This window comes from Syngnathus leptorhynchus, chromosome 2 (assembly GCF_054491065.1).
Source record: "Syngnathus leptorhynchus isolate UIUO chromosome 2, UIUO_Slep, whole genome shotgun sequence".
In the NCBI taxonomy this organism is placed as follows: domain Eukaryota; kingdom Metazoa; phylum Chordata; class Actinopteri; order Syngnathiformes; family Syngnathidae; genus Syngnathus; species Syngnathus leptorhynchus.
Genome location: NC_141196.1, coordinates 835522 through 855999, shown reverse-complemented (window position 1 = coordinate 855999; position 20478 = coordinate 835522). Strand labels below are relative to the sequence as shown.

The following is a 20478-nucleotide window of genomic DNA, read 5'->3' as shown; positions in this document are numbered from 1 at the left end:
ATCAGAACATTTGGTTGTCAGAATTGTGACGAGTATAATTGTGGCAAATTTTGAGCGAAACAAAGCCAACCTTTTATGAGTAGCCTTTACAGCACATTTACAAGAAGAAGCCAGTCCTCATGCCAGAATCCGCAAATGTGCGACGGGCCGCCGACGGAACTCCTTCTTGAGGATAAAGAGCACCAGCTTCTTCACCCACGATGACTGAAGGTCCAGACAGACCCGCTCACCACTCACCAGGATGGCTCTGATTCCAAAGATGGATGGCGTCAAAGTGGCATTTTTAAATGAAGCTTGATTCAAGTCACTCACATAATTTCCGTCTGCGGGCATTGCGGCCCCTGGGGGAACATTTTGATGCTCCGCAAGTTCTCCGGTGGGATGATCTTGGTCTCCATCCGCAGGCAGCGGCAGTGTGCGTTGAAGTCGCGACCGATGCCTGGCGTACGTGGAGATTGACCCTATTTCAGAAACCTCACCACATCCTTACAATCAATATGATCACTCTGACATGAGACGACAGTGGAGTCAAAGTGTTTCCTCAGACTTTGGAAGAAGAAGAAGAAGAAATGGTCTTACCGCCAACAAAGGCAAGCAGGCCGCCAAAGGTCAGCAGAGCGCAGAGCTTCATGACGAGATGTGTTGGACGCGCGCCTTCCCGGCGGGGTATTTAAGCGCCGAGAAAGGCCTCCGCCCATTGGACGGCTTCACGTGCGTCAGTCAACAAGTCATGGGACAACAACTCCGGGCAGGTTTGCAGAAGGCGGGAATGACTTGGATCTCAACTTCAAAGTTTCTCTTCCTCTTCCCAAAAATATCAACAACAACCCCCCTGACTTGACCCCAAAACGATCACCTGACCAAGCACAGTAAACAAAACAACCTCAGCTGAACAATGGCTTCCGGGAGTGTCTTAAAATACAAATATGTACAAATAAAGTTTTTTTTCCTCCCTAAATTTGGAAAAAAAAAAGACACCTACTTATAAAACGTAACTGTTTTTGGGGAGGGGGATACATTTGTTAAAACAGTGTGACTTGACAATATTCCGTGATAATCCGTTTAAAAAAAAAAGAAAAACTCCATTACGGGGCCGCGCATCCTATTTAGCATGTATGGCATGTCCAGTCAGATATGTGACAAGTCTTTTGTTTGTTTTCAATCGCCATGTCTCTACTTGTAAAATGTGAGCAAGCTCTGTTTATGATTTGACATATCAATGGCAACTTTCACATCCTTATTCTTGCGGAGCCCGCAGGGCGGTCGTGACCTCGTGACGAGCGGGACAACAACCCGATGACTTCAAAACAAGGGACCTTCAGATAAGGGAGAAAACATCTCTTTTTTTTCTCTCTCTCTCTCTCTCTCTCTCTCTCTCTCTTCAACAAGGCGGGGGAACTCACAGTAATGCACTTGTAGACACGGCCAGCTGCCAGTTATTTATTTCACAAAGACAGCGCAGAGAGAACATAGCAGAGCTTTTGGTCTTTCCTCAGGCCTCCACAGAGACAACATAGCAGAGCTTTTGGCCTTTCCTCAGGCCTCCACAGAGAGAACATAGCAGAGCTTTTTGGCCTTTCCTCAGGCCTCCACCGTGAAGGTGGCCTGGCCGTGAACCTGTGTGAGAGCGCGACAGTCCAAGGTGGCCATCAGCCTGCTGGTGCCTGCTCGCTGCGGGGTGAAGAACTCGCTCCAGGTGAGAGAGGCGCCTGCGCTGATGACCCTGACAGACGATGACGTCACACACCGGAAGCCAGACTTTCAATTGCGCCGTTGACCCACCTGTAATATTTGGACTTGGGAAGCATGAGTCCGGCTCCTTCCATGCGTACGTAGACGTCCTCCAGGCTGGTGCTCAAGGGGTTGCTGAACTCCACCGTGGCCATCATCTCCTCGCTGACCTTGCCGGGGCCCGTCACCTGACGTCGGGCAGATACGCGGACGGGATGAGCGTTTTCCGCGGAAACGGGCCCTCGGCGCCTCACCTTGACCGTGAGTTTGGGATTGTGCAGGCGGACGATTTTCATGGCGCTGACGATCTGTCCCGTCTCCACCACCTTCCCCGTCACCATGAAGTGCAGGGTGGACTGCTCCACCAGCGACTTCATGTACTGCTTGGCCTCCACCGTCACCGATTCCTTAGCAACTGCGCAAGCGGACCCGCGGCTGTACTTGGGTTTGAAAACAAAGTCCGACTCACGCCGGGCCCGGGACTTACAGCCGTTGGGCCCGATCTTGACGGAGGGCGTGGTGAAGAGGAACTCGGAGCTGATGACGCCGGTGTAGTAGAGCGTGGTGCCGCTGACGTACGCTTCCACCGTCCGCCGAGCGTGGCTTCGATTGACCAACTTCAGATTCAGCTCAAAGTCGCGGCCCACGGCGACGTCGGCGTTGGACAGGACCAGGTCCACGTCCGCCGGAGGCAGGTCGGCCTTCTCGCGTTTGCAGCTGTACGTCTCGGCTTTCTCCAGGACCGTGCGCTCCTCGGCGCTGCCTTTAGAAATGTTATTTTGTTCATTTCGCTCGATAAGCTAACCTCACTTCTCTCAGCCACCTTCGGGGAACTTGTACTGATCCGTGATGTCACGGCGGCTCGAGCCGCCCGGAGCTTGGGTCAGAACCAAACGGCCGACGTGGCTGCGATTCACCTTGACCGGCACCGTGGTGCCGTCTTTGCTCCGGGAATAAAACACCATGTCGCTGTTCACCTGCGGGCGGCCCAAAGCATCAAAATGCGTCCATTTTTATCGAGAGCGCCAATTGTCGATCGGGTCTGCCAAGCCGACCCACCTCGGCAAATACAAAGGCGGCGTCGAAGGGGAAGCAGATTTCGCCGTGTTTGATGGCGTGGACGGACGCCGGCCCGCATCTGTACAAGCCTTCGGGGTCGGGGGGGGGGCGAGTTTGGATCACGATGTCTCGAGAGATAAGCAACCTGTGACATTTACCATCGCTGGTCTCCTGCGGCGTGGCGTCCACAACCTGCCAGCCGCCGAAGCCGAGCGGCAGGTCCGGTCTGGACATGTAGCACTCGTTCCAGCAGTGATAGTTCCTGGCGGAGAGGAACATCAAAATGGAGCTCACAAGGGCCCGTAAATCAATCAATCAATCAATCAAAGTGAGCTGCTACCAGATGGAGTCCCTGGTCCGGCTGCGATCGATCCGTCCGTTTTCGTCCAGGATGATGTCCGACCTCAGGTTGCCGTCGTTGTCGTGGGCCGAGAAGTAGTTGGTGACCACCCGCGACGGGATCCCCAGGCAGCGCAGGACTGACAAAAGAAGAGGCGAAAGCAGCGGCTCGGCACGGACGGTCGGCCGGCCGCTTTCTTTTTTTCTTTTTTGTTGCTGACATGCTCACATGTGTTGAAGACGGCGGCGTAGACCCAGCACTGCGCGTAGCACACGGGCGTCTTGCCGTTAGCGTAGGTGAGGAGGATTTCCGTGCTGCCGGTCCAGGCGGTGGGCGGCACGCCGTAGGTGTAGTCGCCGCTCCAGTTCCCCACCAGCACGCCGTCGTCGTCGCGGGAGTCCAGCTGTCGACATATTTGACCACGTCGGGATGATTTGGTGGAAGCGAGCGAGCTCGCGAGCCAGCCAGCCAGTTAAAGGAGCGCTGACCATGGCGGAGGCCTGTCTGGCCACCTTGATGGGGTCGCCTCTGTTGACCAGGGGCATCTGGCAGCGGTCCAGGATGTACAGGCAGGCATCCAGAACGCCGTAGTTAAACTACACACGGGGAGAAAGACGCACTTGTTTGTAGTCCTTCAACCCTCAACCATTTGGGTCAAATAATGGGAAGTTGCTTCTTTCACTGGTTTGATTTGAAAGAATCACAATTCAACACTAGTTCTATGGGCATGTTTGTTTTAGGAATAAATATAAAATAATACAGCATTGGTAAATGTGAAGTTGCTTCTTTCATTGGTATTATTTCAAATCACCTCTATTAATAAATTGTTGAAAAATTGACACTCATTTCAGGGGTAGGTTTGTTTTAGTAATAAATATATAATATATATGTTTAAAATCTGACACTCATTTCAGGGGTAGGTTTGTTTTAGTGATAAATATATAATATATATGTTTAAAATCTGACACTAGGGGTATGTTTGCTTTAGGAATAAAACAATAATAAATAAATAAATAAATAAATAAATAAATAAATAAATAAATAAATAAAATAGTCATATTAAGGAATTTTTAATTCACTCGATATAACCACTCATATTCAAGACTTTTTTAAGATCAACTGCAGTAAAATGGGGTGTCAGTTTATTTGCAGTTCTGACAAAATTAAAAAAAGAAAAAATTACACTCTCATTAAACCATTTTTTAAAAAAAACGATAATAACGAATCAATAATATTGGATTCATTGATTTTGGCTAATAAAAAAGCCACATCAAAAGCAAACCCAGAGCCATGTATGACATGCCCAATATGTGTGTGTGTGCGTAGTTTGGCAAGCACCTGGCCATAGTTCCAGTGTCTCCATGTATGACATGTCCAATGTGTGTGTGTGTGTAGTTTGGCAAGCACCTGGCCATAGTTCCAGTGTCTCTCGGCGATGTCGTCATGGGAACCGTGGTAGATGATTCCCGTCTCGGTCATCACGCACTCGTCCCGCTCGGCGCGGTCGTCCAGGAAGACGGCGTCGGCTGGTCACACCAAAAGCCACGTGCTCACTCACATGCCAGTGGGCACCACCTCTTTTGGCTCTCTCACACACTCCTCAAACATTTTTGTGAGATGCTGTCACCACTCTTTCTTTTGCTCTGAATTTCAAAGCATCTCTCGCACACACACTCGACTAACTTATCCTATAAACTCCGGGAATAGTCACATGACCAACTGGAAATCGAGTCACCAACGAAATTCTTTGGCACGCACGACTGAGCTGTTTCACATGTTTTTGCTCCAAAAAGAAATAAACAAACAAATAAATTGCATTTCAGCACATTGTGAGCATATTCCAGATTTCAATGTGACGTGCGAGAGGACTCACCCGCCATCCAGGGGTTGAAGAGAACATAGACGTAACGGCTCTTGTCCCGCCTGGTCCTGCGGATGCCGTACGGGGTCGCCACGGCGACGTACAGCTGGTACTTGCCCACGATGCAGTTGGCGGCGGGCGTGACACCCACGCTCAGCACGTTCTCCTGGCTCTTGATGACGCGGCCCGGCCAGGAGCTCTGTTTGTCCTCGTCCGGGAAGACGGGAATGTAGGTGTTCTTGCTGTATTGAGGACTGGAACCTGGGATGATCACGCCAGAGGTTCTTACAGCCAAAGAGGGTGTGAGCACTTATGCAACCACCGAATTAAAATGCTTTGTTTCTACTTCCACTCTTTACATTTTTTATTTGAGCTCAAAACCTTAGCCTTGTTGTTTTAGATCACAGAGACCTCATTGGAAAGGGGGGTGTAGACTTATGCAACCACATGGTTGAAATGGTTGATTTTTACTTCCATTTGAAAAATTTCATTTGAGCTCGAAACCTTGGTCTTGTTGTGTTAGATCAGAGACCTCATTTGAATGGGGGGGGGGGGGGGGTCGACTTTTGATATCCACTGTATGCTACTTGCTAACGACGTGTGTGTGTGGGTGCATAGGCTCACCGATAACAAACTCCACGGCAAACTTGTCCTTGTTTGGCTCATACGGGCGGTTAAAGGTGATGTCGACTTGGAACTCTTGCCCGCGACGAATGATCAGATAATCGCTATTGTACGCGGCCGTGTGGTGCTCAAGCTTGTTGGCTTGGTCTCGGCTCTTCATCATGTCCGCGTCCCAGATGTCCAAAAACTCTACACAAACAACACACATGGTCATTGACAATTAAATGAATAAAGGAGATCAATTTCTAGTGGTGTCAAGGTACATCATATTTGTGTACATCTCGGAGTACAAAGATAACTTTTAGCTAGGAGTCGATTGACGTTACTCAAATTGAAGAGCATTTAGGTCACGTTAGGTTTCTCCAGCTTTATCGGCGTCGCCGTTAATCATAGAGAAATCGACCAAATGACATTCTTCCAATATAAAAGAGCACCGATGACCGAGCGAAGCTGCTTTACGCGACTTCTGAAATGTCAAATCAAACGACAACGGTGACAAGCTCGAAATAAAGTGGGCCGACGCACAATCCACTTGAACGCTCGGATTCCGATTGGCCGTGACAATGATCGGCTTCATCTGCTTTGGCTGTCCGTCCGGCTGTCAATTGTCCTGTCAATCAAATGCACAAAGCTCGCCATGTTTTCTGGCATGATAAGTTGCTCGGGCAAAAATAGCCACCCTTTAGTACAAGTACAGATAACTGTCCAAAAAAAAAAAAAAGTGCTGAGTTAGCAACAACTGGGAGTTAGCGAAATGTGACTTGGTGTAAAACTTTTTTTTTTTTACAGACTGAAAGTGGAGTCAAACATAAGTTTGTTTGCCATGCCAGCAGCTCACCGGTCAAAGGAGGAAGTCCTCTAGGCCCGACGGCGCCGAACAGCTCAAACTCGGGGATGTCGGACTCGTCCGAGTTGGAGTTGGCGGCGGGACCTGCGCTACGGCCTCGGCTGCTCACCTTAAGGCGGGGCCCGGCGGGAGCGGGAAGGGCGGCGGACGGGTCGCTACCGGAGGTGTCGGACATGCTCGCTGAGGGATGCCTGGCCTGCCAGAGAGAGAGAACATCCGCATCATGGCAGGAAAGGAAAAGTATCAGGACGCTAAACCATGGGGCTTTCCATCTTCTTTGGAGGCTTGGCGCTCGCTCCAGTCACGCACATGCTCGCAATTATCCTCACTGACTCACTCGCTCAAATCCGACAAATGCAAATCAAGTAAGTGACTTTATGTTCAAGTCTCAAGTTACAGGGAGCAAAAAAAAAAAAAAGTCAAGCGAGTCTGAGCTGAATTTCAACAAAAGCAACGTGACTTGCAGCCAGTTGTCGCTGCAACATTTCTGCTTTTTCACATAGATTGCGTCATCTGAAGCGAGCGGCTATCGTACACGTGACGTGAAATCGCGTCAAGCTCCGTCGATTCGGACCGTCGGCGAGGACGTGAAGGTGTCCGTTCCCGCTCTGTGATTGGATGACCCAAAAAAAACGGCATGCATTTCTAGTCCAAGCTCACAAATCAAGTCAAGTTGGGTTTTGGTGTCAAGTCACGTGACCTCTGCGGGAGGCAAAGATAATTGTGACACATCCTCACAAAGCCACATTACAACAGACATTTTACAAAACAAAGTGCTTCTTACCTACAACTTTGCGCAAAGTGTCTTCGAGTGTGGACGCACCTTGGTGAAGGATTGAAAGCTTGTGCCTGACCTCCTCACAGACTTCTGCTTAAATAGTTAGTTGCGCGTAGCAGTGGTGGGCAGGACCCTGAAGGGGGATGGCCAGGACCCCACCCTGAAGGGGGAGGGAGGCCGTCAGTCACTCAAGAAACTCAGTCCAACTTTGAGAAGGACATGTGGAATCTGAGGTCTGCTGATGGAAAAAAATCAACAGCAGTAACCTATGATGGTTCTCAGCGGTTGGTTCTCTTGGCCGTGAGCCACCTCACTGACCACAATGCAGAAGATTCCCTTCATACGCTGCAGATCCCGGCCCGTCTCGTCTCGTGTGCGCTGAAATGAAGAGAGTGACAACAACGTGCAGTGCCGTGCTTGAAGATGCAAAACACACTCGACACTTTGTGGACCTACACATCTTGGGGACTTGATGAGGAAGCCAAAAAAAAAAAACACACACACACACAAAAGTCCCAACGTGAGACATCTAAAAATATTCATAGCCAATCTAAAAATGCTCATTTGTCTCCAGGAATTACAATTCAGGTACAAAATACATATTCATCATATTTCTGTCATCCCTGGACACTTGAGTAAGCAAACTCTAGCTTTTCTAAAGTTGGCAAGGTAGACAATTAAATCTGATGGAGTTTTCCTGAATGTCACTGAAATCCAGTTGAAAACTATTTTCATTTTGGCTGTCGAGACTGAAAATAACAAGAAAACACCGCCTACCTTCATCGCGATGTAGACGAGCTTAGACATTGGCAACGTAAGATGGCCGCCGATCCCTCACAACTCGGTATCAGCTTGCCACCTGATGATGAACGCCGTTCGCGCTTCGGAGTCAAAAACAAGAGATGTCTCATGATTAGCTCAATTAAATGGTGACCTTTCAGAAATGCTGGTGCCAAAATTGTCCTCCAATTCCGGCCGGAATGACGAACACGAAAGTAGTATGTCGTGTTCTATGAATGTAAATGAGTAAAAACAAAAATGGTGGCCACACATTATCTGTGGCATGCATAAATACTCATTTGCAGCCATAAAGTCTGTATAATAAGCACACAAAGACAAATTAGACAGCAACATCAGGTGGCGCAGAGAGCTTCCGCATCTGCCCGCTAGATGGCGTTATTACGACACGTGCGCTTGGATTGGATGGCGGAAGTGGCATGCATGAAATGTTTTTCTTCCTTTTTCATGATCTGAACACAAAAGGTGTCTGTGTGGGGGGGAACATCTTGCAATTACCACGGCGGGGTGCCTCCACTCGTCCGCGCCTGGAGCAGCAGTGCTCTGACAAGTAAATGATGAGTCTGGATAAGAGCTTCCTCCAAATGCACTTTTTTTGACAGCACTTTTGCAACGTTCCAAATCACTCGTGTGCAATCATTCCACAGATAATTAGGGAGTGCTGCAAACATGGAGGAAAAGAGCCCGGGCAGGGCAGAGCAGAGCAGAGCAGGGCGTCCTTCTCTGAACAAAAGATCCATGTTGATGTATTTGAAGGGCCGTGTTGAATGAAAACAACAACATCGAAAGGCAATCATGACGTCCTCGTATGATTTCTTGACGAGAAGACGGATTGCAAAGAGCATGATTCGTGCACTCGCGCTAACGGCTGGCTAACCCAAATTGAGCAAATATTGCTTATTTATATTGATTTGGGTTGTGGCTCAAGATTTTCCAATCCAAGAAGGGATAAAAGTAACAAGAAGATACTGAGAAATGGCTTAGCGGATGATCAATATAGCTAAAAATAGCACGGAAAAAACAATCGGGTCAAAAAATAGCCCATTTAGGGATCAAAAAGGGGCTAACCACAACGCGGGTCAGTTCGACCCAATTTCTCTTTTTTCCTTTCAACACCAAAATTCATGTCCATTTTTTTTTGTACAAAACAATCCAACTTTGCGCACAAAGAAAATAAAACCGACTTTTTCCTTTGTAGTATTTTGCGCCTTACTTGAGTTATTTTTTCCCTCAACTGTTTTTTGAAAGAGTTCATTATTATTTTTTAACTCCAAAATGGTGAGGACCTCCAGCTTGGCGACACAACAAACTGACGAATAACTAGTTTTGAGACCACTAAGAACTGTTTTCAAAAGAGGAATGGTCATAAAAATGGCTAGAAACATCTCTATTTTTCTTTTATTTTAGACAATTTGTAATTTTAGTATTGACACAAAGTCAATGCAATTTATCTTTGCGGGCCAAACATAATTACACTGCGGGCCAAATTTGGCCCACGTGCCATAGTTTGAAACCCTTGACCTAAAGTAACCCAATGGGCTAAAAATCCACAGCCACCAAGATAGCCAGTGGTTTAATGCTGCATTATTCCAGAGAGTAGATTTGTCCTCATTAACTCACTCGCTGAACTGAAAGCTCCTAAAAAAAAAACATAGGTGAACATCTTGTTGGCCAAATGTCTTGTTTGCTATTGTGGCTTGTGCCAGCGTGACTTGAAAGTGAGGCAACACAACACGGCCGCCCTGATTGACTCATTTGGAGCCTTTTAAAGTGGAGATGTGGGCCGCATCTCCAAATGAGCAGCATAATGCTGGCTTTGGCTGATTCTATTAAGAGTCTGTCTTCTCTCATTTGAATAATGCTCTTTCCAGCCAGCCATGCGCGCTGCCTCTAGCATTTTGACCCGGCCGGGAAGCATATAAATGTGATTTTGCTTTAACACCTCCATTAATATTTGAGTGTCTTGAAGGTTTATTTTGGACTTCCTAATTAGCATGCTAGCTGGGGCCTTTTTTTTTTTTTTTTTTTAAATGGGATTTAAGTGTTGCCGCAGGGGGAGAAAAAAAAAAAACATGGTTCAATTGTAAGATATTATCCATTGTGCGACCATCAAAACACGATTTTGTTTGCCCCCCCCCCCCACCACCACCAAGTAGCACCGAAAAACATTCTCTTCTCTCGATGTAACCATCCTCATCAACAGTAGCGTATTGGGCCTAAGGGTTCATTTCAAACAAAGTCTGCTTCGTGTTAAACCCAAGTAAATTGAACTAAAAAATCTACACGAGCTCCCCTTATTCATTCATTCTAACATGTTTGATTACATTTAAACTTGTAACCCCTGATCTAAGTAAAAAAAATAAAATAAAAAAAAATAAAGTAACTTTTTTACATGCCACTAGAGGGAGCCTGTGTTGCACTCATACTACAGTAAAGGTCAGCACTGGTCCTTCAAGGGGGGTGGTCCATCAAAGTCGATGGGCCGTGAGGAGCTGCCTTACCCGCCCGCCCGCCGCCCAGAGGCGACATTTAGCCTGTGTAACCTGCTCGTGACATTGACGTGAACCCACTCAAGCGCCTTTGGACTTTGGTGGCCTCTGGATGCCCGCAAACGCACGTACTTACTTATGAGGTGTGTTTTTCAAGCTAAAATGAAAAATGTTGGTCATGTTTGTCCAGTCACAGGTGGTAAACTCAACGCTTGCCTGCCAGAGTAGCCCTTTGTATCGTTTTATGTTGCCCGCAAAAAAAAAAAAATCCTTGGCTTCTAAACTCGTGTTAAGCTTAACTAAAACACAGACAACACATTAGATAAGGGACAAGAAGTGTAACTTCTATGCGCTTGATGTAGCTAGTGCTTGCTAGCGAATGATTACATTAGCATGCCAGAGTAGCCCTTCGTGTTTGTTGTTTGATGTTGCCCGCACAAAAAAAAAAATATTCTTGGCTCCTGTTTGAAAACTAAAATTCTGTCAAGCTTAACTAAAACACAGATAACATATTAAATAAGGGACAAGAGCTTCACGGCCACGGCGTAGCTAGCGCTTGCTAGCGACTGTCATGGCGAACAACATGGCAGAACTGAAGGCATCACATAAACAGCAAATGAATCAAATATTGTGGCATGTCAAATATGATCATTTCATGGAATCAATATCCGAATGAAATCTAGGTCGGTGCTTGTTATTTGGGAGAGCAGAGAAGGCCTTGCCAGCCGTGACAGCCCAACAGGAAAAAGACAACTCAAATATGCTAATTGGCATTTTCAGGTGATGATTTTGAAAACTCCTGCTCAGATGATGAGATCTTATTTTTAGAAGTTTACATGGTGAGCCAGCCAGCGGGTCAGCCAGCCAGCGGGTCAGCCAGCCAGCGTCATGATGTAAGTCCAAATCATCAGATAGCTTTTGCAAATAGCCTCAGCTTCATGCTTGAGCGTTTTCAGGCCTTGGCTGTTCCTGAAAAGGCAGCCAAACACTGCAGATGATAAATCCCCCTCTGGACGTCATCCTTTCCGGCTGAGTGCGTCCAGTGGGCCAGAGCCAGGTCCTGGAATCTAGCTAATGACACACACACACACACACACACACACACACACACACACACACACACACACACCCCGAGGACTGGCAGCAGCCCATTGGTGGAACGTCTGGCAGCGACTGAGACCATTGGCTGACGGAGAGGAGCGGCTGTCGAGGTGTGTTGCGAATCAACCTTGCACTTTTATAAGCCAGTCCAGAGACTATTTCGTCCCCCCCCCCCCACAAAAAAAAGCCCAAAAGATGAAGTTCAATTTAATGGCGCAGTAACCCCAAAATAATTAGAATCGATCAAGATGGCCGACTGAAAGAATGGTTCCGTAACATTCAAATGTCTAGCAAACGAATCATGTCAATGAATTGCCGTTCAATTCCAATACGACTCAACTGTGTTGGTGATGGGAAAGTGAAGCTTCAAATTTGCTTGGTGAAGCAGTGGTTGAATTTGTTTGACTTCTTAAGATGGCTGGCACTGTTCAAAATTGGATTGAAAGTAAACTCATTTCTTCAAACTCTTGATATCAAGTCACAGTGTCATCCACAGGAGTCCAAAAACACAACTGGTTCATGAAGCCAATTTGAAGCTTCACTCGCCTATCGCCAAGTGTGATATTCAATTGAGTGATTTTTTTTCCCATGTCCCACTAGAGGGAGCCCACAGAGCATTTTGAAAATCTTTCACCTAAGATGAATTAGTTACAAAGAAGAACAGATCCAGACTAAATGAAGCTCCTTCCTTCCTTCCTTCCTTCCTTCCTTCCTTCCTTCCTTCCTTCCTTCCTTCCTTCCTTCCTTCCTTCCTTCCTTCCTTCCTTCCTTCCTTCCTTCCTTCCTTCCTTCCTTCCTTCCTTCCTTCCTTCCACGCCGTGTTTTCTCCCAAATGTGAGAAAGCGGTTGAGAAAATGGAAGGATGGCTGAATGAGTCATAACATCTCCGACTTTGCTGCCAAATAAATCATAAAGACATATCTATCCATGTTATTTATTCAGTAAGGGACAAAGACGGCAACATGCTAACATGAATAAAAGAGCATTTGTCGCGACCTCTCATCCGGAAGGTCCTGCGCATATTTCCAGCGTGACTGCTTTGAACTGGAAGTGTGAAGAAGTCCTTTGCAATTTCCCACATTGCCATTCCTCGGGAACCTCGAGGACGGACGGACGGACGGATGGACGGATGGGCAGAAAGCATGAAAAGGAACCCCGCCCACCCGACGGCACGTGTCGACAAGGTTGCGAGTGAGCCTGAGCAACGTTGAGCTTTTCCATCTCGGCCGTGCTCCGTGACGGGAAGGGAGGAGGGGGCGGGGCGGTTCATCCGGAGGTCAGGTCGTACGATGAGCATTTGACGTCCTAGCCGAGCGTCCTCTGATCAGCTCATGGTGGCAGACGCCTGCGGGGGCTGGAGGGGAGCGAACGTGAGCAGAGAACAGGGTCAGCGAGTCGGCCCGCATCATCGTGTCGGGCTTCGCGGTTCGTCCCCGTGCCCGGCGGCCGAGGTCGAGGGTTCAGCGTACGGCGGCAAGCTAAAAACAATATCCCGTATTGGCTCCGTTACCTTCATGAAAATTGGATGGGGAGAGGTGAGGAGAAGATGAAATATGAAATATTCATTCCACCGGGGTCATGAATACGATTGTCTTGCGCGTGTCGACGCTTTTCCCATCTGGAACTTGATTTGGGCAACCGAGGAAAAGTAGCACACATTGAACTCCTTAAGACGGACGTCGATCCATTTTTGAATACTGATTTTCCGGGACTTTCTCCATTCAACTGGTCTGGAGGTTGGCCTTGTTAAAACGGGGATCACCATCTGAGTCTAGCAATCTCAAGGTAGCGTCCCTCATGTCCAAGTGATGTCGCAGAGGCGTGTCCACCAGCACATTCACAGACTTGTAGGTGTCAAACTCAAGGGCCGGGGGCCCAGATTCGGCCCGCCACATCATTTTAAGCATGTGTCAATGAGATGTTTCCTGTTGTTGTGATAATATCCTCCCATTCATTTCGATTGAAGTCATAACTGGGATGTGGGGGGATGGTTGAACGTTAGCGAGGCAGCGTTCACGATAATGTCACTTGACTGTACGTGTGCTCTTTGCCTGTAAGCAGCTGCGGCGAATCAGCGAGCATGACATCATAAAAAATGCACACGGCGGCATATGGCGTGCCGAGCTGCGTTAGCGACAATAAGCCCGTGCGTGCAACACGCGCCAATCCATATCCATTACTGCTGCTACAGGAGTCAAGAGTTCATCTGTGCCAGCGCTTTACACATCTGCCCTTGTTGTCATGGCAACTGCCAGCGACAACCTAAAAGAAGACGTCGTCAACCTTTCTCTCCGTTAGAGCGACAATTTCACACCGGCTGCACATAATATATATATATATATATATATATATATATATATATATATATATTTTTTTTTTTTAGAAGTTTACTACTATTATATATATATTTTTTTTTTAGAAGTTTACTACTATTATATATATATATATATATATATATATATAAGCACTTTTCCTTTCAATTCTATTAAAATATTACAAATAGCCACGCTTTGCTTGAAAGAGGTAAAATAGAAAGTCACCTCACTACTAGTGAAAACTTGAGTCTGATGTCTCTCTCTCTCTCTCTCTTTAAGAAAATCTCAAAAAGTCTGGCAAATATTTGACGAGCAAACAAGTGACCTTGAACCTGCGTGGCAGCGCTAACCCTTTAGCAGCACCTGCTAAGTGTGTATGTTCCATCAATTTGAAATGCAAGGTCAAGTAAGACTGTCAAATGAAGTTTTTCGATTGCATCGCAACAAGCTCGCGCAACGTCCGAGCCGTCTCACGGAGGCAAAGCGGCGGGATCGACGTGAGCCGCTGATGGCGTTGGCTTAGCTGACCTCCGTTGACTTCAACACCATTCAATGAAGGGTGACAAATTGACATGAAGTCACCCCTGATGTCTTCAGATGGAGGGAAAAAGGTCACTATTTCCTTCTGCGCTCAGAGAGAGCCTTTGTCATTTTGGGGAGCATTTCATTGTGATGCTAGCGCTAATTAGGACTACAATTGGGGTGCTTGTGAATCATGGAATAAATTTTTTGGAGCAAAGGACGGCTTTGAAGGACTGCATTTACATTCATTTCCATGTGGGCTCACATAACCTATTAAGTTCATCATTCGAGCTTGTACTCCATTTGTGTGTTTAAAAAAAAAAGAAAAAATCGTTTTTGCGCTACGGTGCTATTTTTGGAAAATCTCAATCTCTACTTGAAATAAATCTGCAAAATGAGCTCGAACGCCGTTGGTTCCCGGTGAAATCGAAGGACTCCAGGACCCGGAGGCCGCGGGGCAGCCGGGTCCCCGCGCGCGGTGCATTCACAGTTCAGCGGCATCTCGACCTAAATGCGATGTGACGGGAGAACCTTTACTGATGCAAGCGGCGGTGTCGTATCGGGGAGGGCTGACCGAGCTGTGAACCGCCCAGCTAACACGGAGCAAATTAACATCAGCCCAAATACAGCTGAGGCCGATTCTCGGACGGCGGGCCGGGGTCGGCTCCGCCTGCCGACGATCGCCTGGCTTCACGTATCGCCGTGGCGATCCGATCTGCCGATTGGTCGGTCACAACTCAAAGTTCCAAATATCTCCGGAGGGATCTCTCGATTCAGCCGAGGAGGAAGTCAGCACCTCCGAATCTGATTGGCACACATGATGACGTCACGTCAAGACACCGTGCGGAGCGTGTCGTAAGACAAATGGCGTTTTGCCCAGCGCTGCCCCGCTGTTGAACCGGAGCCGGGCCCGTGCTCTGTGACCTGGATACTAAAAGAAGGCTCTGCCACGTAAGCGTGCTTGTAGCGAGCACACGCACGGCGGCGGCGGAGAAGGGCTGCGTTTTCCGTGCATCATTTTGAAGTGTTTGCTTCATGCTCAAGTGGATGCTGTGAGCTGCTGTGTACAGATGCTTGGCCTTTACATTGCAGTTAGATGTTGAACCAAAAAAAATAAAAATAAACACACACGTCAATCATCGGCAACGAGATCGGTGACAATTGCGCAATACCTCCATGACAGTCAGTCTACATACGGCACTGACCTTTCGTTGTGACCTCGTGCCGCCCTTGGGTGGGCGAGTAGGATGTGTTTTGGGTCGGGCCAGCGCAGGTTCACAGTCTTGAAGACCACAAGGAAGCTTCTTCAGATGAAATGAAAGTTTGGTCTTGTGGCATCTTGATGCTAAAAGGCCTGGTGCTTTAGTGAGCTGAGGAACTTGGACAAAAGTAGTGCTTTGTCATCATCACGTTATTTTGGCAAGGTGTCAGCTACTCACTTTTTAAATTGTTCAGGCTTGCCTTTGACTATGAAGCATAGGTGGAAGTTGGAGCAGAACATTTCTGGTTGCAGGTGCATTTTTGGGTTTCCAGTCGAGGGCAGGACATTTGTGGTTGCAGGTGCATTTGAAAGTCTAGTGCGTTTTATCTCCAAGCGGAAACTTCACCCTAAAGCTCAACATCCCAAACTTTGGGTGAGTGGTGTCGAGCATAAGGCCGCAGAAATTGCTCACAGTTTCACAGCCGTCTTGCCACCTCGACGAAGAGCTCTCACTCTCTCACTCTCTCTTTTCTTCCACATATCTCACGGCCGGGTTGGCGAGGTCGCTGTGCGGTCACCGTCCGGAGCCGGAGTCGCATTGTGACTCCAAGCTGGCGAACGTGCCACGCCACGGTGCATTAGCGCGCAGGCGAGGAGAAGCCCATGCTGGAGGAGCGCGAACAAGAGAGAGACTGTTCCAAATGTCGAGCGATGCGGGAGGGATTTAGCGCACTTACAGAACATAAGCGGAGTCCTAACCCCCCCCCCCCCCCCCCTCCATCGCAAGGTCCTGGGCAAGGTTGCTCATGAAATATGAACAAGACAACCAGGGCGCTGCTGCTGCCCATTGCCGTCTTATTTCCGAGCTTGGCTTTCCAGTTCCCCAAACTCGTCGGTAGAGGGCAGCAGAGTCAAAAAGTCACAAGAATCGGAGGATATACCGGACTCAGGCTCTTTAGGAATGTGTAGGCTGACTTAGTTTTCTGAATATACAGTATTAAAAAAAAAGGGTGGTTTGATCCAAATACCCAACAGCAGCGAAATGGAAGAATGTAAACCGGAGAATTGAAAACAACATACGAGTCCGTTTGACTTTTGTCTTCACTCCATCCATTTTGGACATGCAGTAGCTCGCACTCTGCGTCATTTCTTTTTTTTTCCCTATCAGCGGCAAGCAATGGCAAGAGTTCAAATGAGATTGTTGTTAAGTGCCAGGCAGAACATGAGCTCGTTTTCATTCTGGCCCCGAGCAGGATTGAGCAGCGGCTCCCGTCGCTAATCTGCAGCGGTTGGCCTCATTTCTGGAGCCATTGCGCAACACACGCAAACTGACTGCATCTTTGCGAAGGACCAGCGAACCAACCGGGGGGAAGCACAAATCAAAGGCTAACGCTGTGATCCAAGGAATGAATTGTCCTAAAATGCTTTTAATTCGAACCTTTTGAGATTTGTGGCCAAAATGCAAACTTTGAGCGTCACCGCAATTTGATGTACTTGCATTAGTTAGCTCAACAAAACCTTTTGTTTTTTAAATGGCCCCGAACCAGCCCAATGAATACCAAATCAAACGGAGCCCTTTGTAAATTACAGCCAAGCGAGTCATTTGTTGTAACACCGGCGACCCAAGTCTGACTCAAGTCAAGTCACGTGACTCGAGTGCGCCACCCCTGCAAACGTGACGTCATAATTGGAGCAATGCAAAAAAACAAAAACAAAAAAACAACAAGCAAAGTCCGGCTCAGGCATCTCCTCAGAGCAGTCAAGATGATTTTACTCCACTTGCCTCCAGTCATGTGCCACAAAGTTTCTCATTGACATCTTCGGGCTCCAGACGCTCAAGTCAAGGTCGAAAAATGTCCCAAACAGTCCAGTGGGCCAAACGCTGCTAAGCTGCTACGTGTCTTTGAACTGCAGCCGTCGGGACACATTGCTATATGGCCCAATTGCTTTCCGGGCTTTCACAAATCATCTTCCAACCTTTCCGTGGAACTTATACACGGCCGTACGGGCAACCTACGACGTGATTTCGGGCGGCGTCTCGCAGAAATCCGACACGTTGCGAATGGAGACCGTCAGACTGCAGATCAGCGCTGGGCACACGATTAGCGCCTCCTCTTTAACCATAGTTACTCAAACGCATCCACGATACCCACCTGAGCCCCCCCAACCCTACCAACCCCCCCTCAGTACATTTTCTGCCGGCTGGGCAGCACGGCCTCCTTGAGAAAGGAGAACACCAGGAGGATCCCGGAGCGCTTCCCCCGCTTGCCCTTGGTGAAGTAATTGGACACCACGTCATCTAAAAAAAAATCAAAAGAAATAAATATTGACCACTCACAGGCGGCGCTTGACTTTTTTTTTTTTTGAAAGTCACTCACCGCCTTGTTGCACGGTGGACGGAAGCACGTTTTCGCCCGCTGACAGTGACACGAAAAAAGCAAAGGGGATCACCCACAGGCAGATGGTGAAATATGCCAGCACCTAAAACAAATAAATGACAACAAATTATGTTCAACAAATTGTTTTATATTTGCTATTAGGAAACACAGAAAAAAAATTGTCAATATGGAAGCGCATACAAATGAATATTTATTTGTACATACTTGAAAATGTCATGACTCAAAAGACTGTAAAGGGATTGTGCGCTTCTGTTAATTTGAATTTCCTGGTAAAAAAAAAAAAATCCCACTTCCATTCATGCCAAACAATTTATATGGACAAAAACACAAGTTACCTCTGAGAAAGGATAATATTCCTGCGCAAAGAACTGAAAGGCCATGTAGTGGTTGACCACAACCAACACTGCAGAGGGCACAAGAGAAAGTGTTAGACGTGCTTGGAAAATGGCGGACGGGCGGCCGGCCGGCCGGCGCCAGACGTACCGCAGGACAGGATGAAGTTGGGCGAGCTCAGGAGGATGTACGGGAAGGTCCGTAGCAGGCCAAAGTAGACCAGGTTGGTGAAGAGTCCCACCGCCATCATCAAGGTTGGGAAGCCTTCAAAGATGTACAGACCTGCCAGCACGCCTGTGGAGAACTGAGCAAAGGCCAGACGTGACACGCACGCACGCACGCACGCAATGAAGCTCGACGGCTGGCTTACCAGGATCATGTACTTTATTATCCGACTGGTGGCCACTGTGTACTCTTCTATTAGTTCGGCCAAGTAGTACAGACCGGCAGCTGAAGACAGAAAATAAAAGCCACAGTTAAGATGTCCTCGCATATGGAAAATAATCTTAAGACTGGATTTTGTGATTTTCATTTTCAAATATGATTGAAACGATTGATTGAGGGTCAATTGAAATATGTTATTCGGTGCATTCAGGACTATTTCTCAAATTCACAATAAAGATTCCCAATTTAAGATTGCTGCTTCTGTGCTTCCACGTTTCGAGACAGATTTACTCCATCCTAACAGTTGAGTCCATTTAGGGCATGTACACAACTTCTTATCGTCTTAACATCAGAAAGAAAGAAAAAATCCAACTTGTTTTGAAAGAGAATTTGCAATAGCTAGTTATGGTTATGCTCCTGAAGTATTCCCTGGGTTACAAGCTAAACTCGAATCGGTCACGTTGACAACAAAACCCCTTCAATGTCAATTCTGCCTATTTTCTACGTGCTTGAAGTTTGCAAAAATTAATTTAAAAAAAAATTAAAAATCCCCCACGGCTCACGTTAGCCAGCTCGTTCAACATTGGCGCTTTGGAGCACGTACCTATAGCTAGAGTGACGAAGGACACTTGGAGCAACAGCGACAGCCAGCTCAGCAAATAAATAAACCACATCGCTCCACTTGACGCATGAGACCGGGAAAAAAAAAAAAAAGAGCAAGGAAACGAAAAGCCAGTTAGCAGCTAAATTAGCAATGCTAACAGCCACCGCAGTTCCGGTCAAAGGTTCTCTTGTCTCTCTCTGGCCCAGCCCGGCGCGGCGCGGCGCAGGCTGACGAGAACCAAGAGAAGCAGCCGCCGAGGCTCATCATTTAGCTGCAGCGCCACCTGTCGCTGGAGGACAACAGCGGCCTTACAGTACGTCCAATCAAAAATGATGAACACCCGATAAACTGTTAAATGACTATGCTCGAAATTTCTACGCATTGTTCAAAGCGACTGCTTTTTTATTCACTCCTTTAATTTGGCTTCAGTTTAAAAATAAATGAGAATGTTTCTCTCTATCAATCAATCTACCCACCTATCGATCTACCATAAAAGAGATTAAATCAAAAATAATTTCAATAAAACTCACTTAAAAAAAAAATGAATTAAATTAATAGGTAAAATAAATGCCATACATTTACTTTGTTTTCTTCAAGGTGGATCACATTTGAGTTTTAATACAGAGCAAATGTTCTGGAAGTCATGAGGGATCGTAAACTAAAATTAAAATAGGGTAACATTTTATTTGAAAATAGTTTCTTTTACCATTATTTGCTACTTTATCATTTCCATTCAGTTCATTTCCCAGTTATGTGGATCACTAAATTAATTCCCAAAATAAAAATTAAAACATTTTATAGTTTGCAAATTTAAGAAACAGAAAATTGGTGCAAAATGTGCAAAACTAGTAGAAGTGCAAAATGTTTAAAAAAAAAAAAGAAGACATTTTATAGACCTCAGTCTCTTATTTGTTGCATTTATTCCTAGAAATCATCAAATCTTTTTAATTGAGGCTAAAAAATGCACTCACAATCTCAGCAACAGCAAACAATCATCTTTCCATTTTTAATTGAATGAAAATGCTTTTAATTCATTCCCGCAACCCCCAAAAATATGCCCACTTTTTTTGTAACATGTTTCTTTCTTTTTGT

At 46.8% G+C, this 20478-nt stretch overlaps 3 protein-coding genes across 4 annotated transcripts; all 3 read right to left on the bottom strand.

Annotated features, from left to right (window-relative positions):
* Nucleotides 1-35: 35 nt before the first annotated feature.
* cxcl19 (chemokine (C-X-C motif) ligand 19) lies at nt 36-1207 on the bottom strand. Its single transcript, XM_085905654.1, has 3 exons — nt 580-1207; nt 313-439; nt 36-247 (listed from the first exon to the last, which is right to left on the bottom strand). Exons 1-3 carry the CDS (start codon nt 629-631, stop codon nt 118-120), a joined length of 309 nt encoding a protein of 102 aa, XP_085761780.1. The 5' UTR covers nt 632-1207; the 3' UTR covers nt 36-117.
* Nucleotides 1208-1437: 230 nt separating this feature from the next.
* Nucleotides 1438-7475, bottom strand: f13a1b (coagulation factor XIII, A1 polypeptide b). Of its 2 annotated transcripts, none has more exons than XM_085936813.1 (15): nt 7247-7475; nt 6454-6658; nt 5616-5804; nt 5004-5252; nt 4538-4656; nt 3619-3726; nt 3359-3533; nt 3131-3269; nt 2949-3052; nt 2791-2879; nt 2555-2708; nt 2219-2494; nt 1986-2146; nt 1783-1919; nt 1438-1723 (listed from the first exon to the last, which is right to left on the bottom strand). In XM_085936813.1, exons 2-15 carry the CDS (start codon nt 6635-6637, stop codon nt 1582-1584), a joined length of 2226 nt encoding a protein of 741 aa, XP_085792939.1. In that variant the 5' UTR covers nt 6638-6658; nt 7247-7475; the 3' UTR covers nt 1438-1581. The 2 variants fall into 2 exon arrangements, with proteins under 2 accessions (XP_085792939.1, XP_085792948.1); XM_085936822.1 differs by having other exon boundaries at nt 7286-7475.
* Nucleotides 7476-17398: 9923 nt separating this feature from the next.
* On the bottom strand, nt 17399-19613 carry tex261 (testis expressed 261). The gene is made up of 6 exons (XM_085905080.1): nt 19387-19613; nt 18769-18848; nt 18549-18702; nt 18401-18468; nt 18045-18147; nt 17399-17965 (listed from the first exon to the last, which is right to left on the bottom strand). Exons 1-6 carry the CDS (start codon nt 19454-19456, stop codon nt 17850-17852), a joined length of 591 nt encoding a protein of 196 aa, XP_085761206.1. The 5' UTR covers nt 19457-19613; the 3' UTR covers nt 17399-17849.
* Nucleotides 19614-20478: the final 865 nt, after the last annotated feature.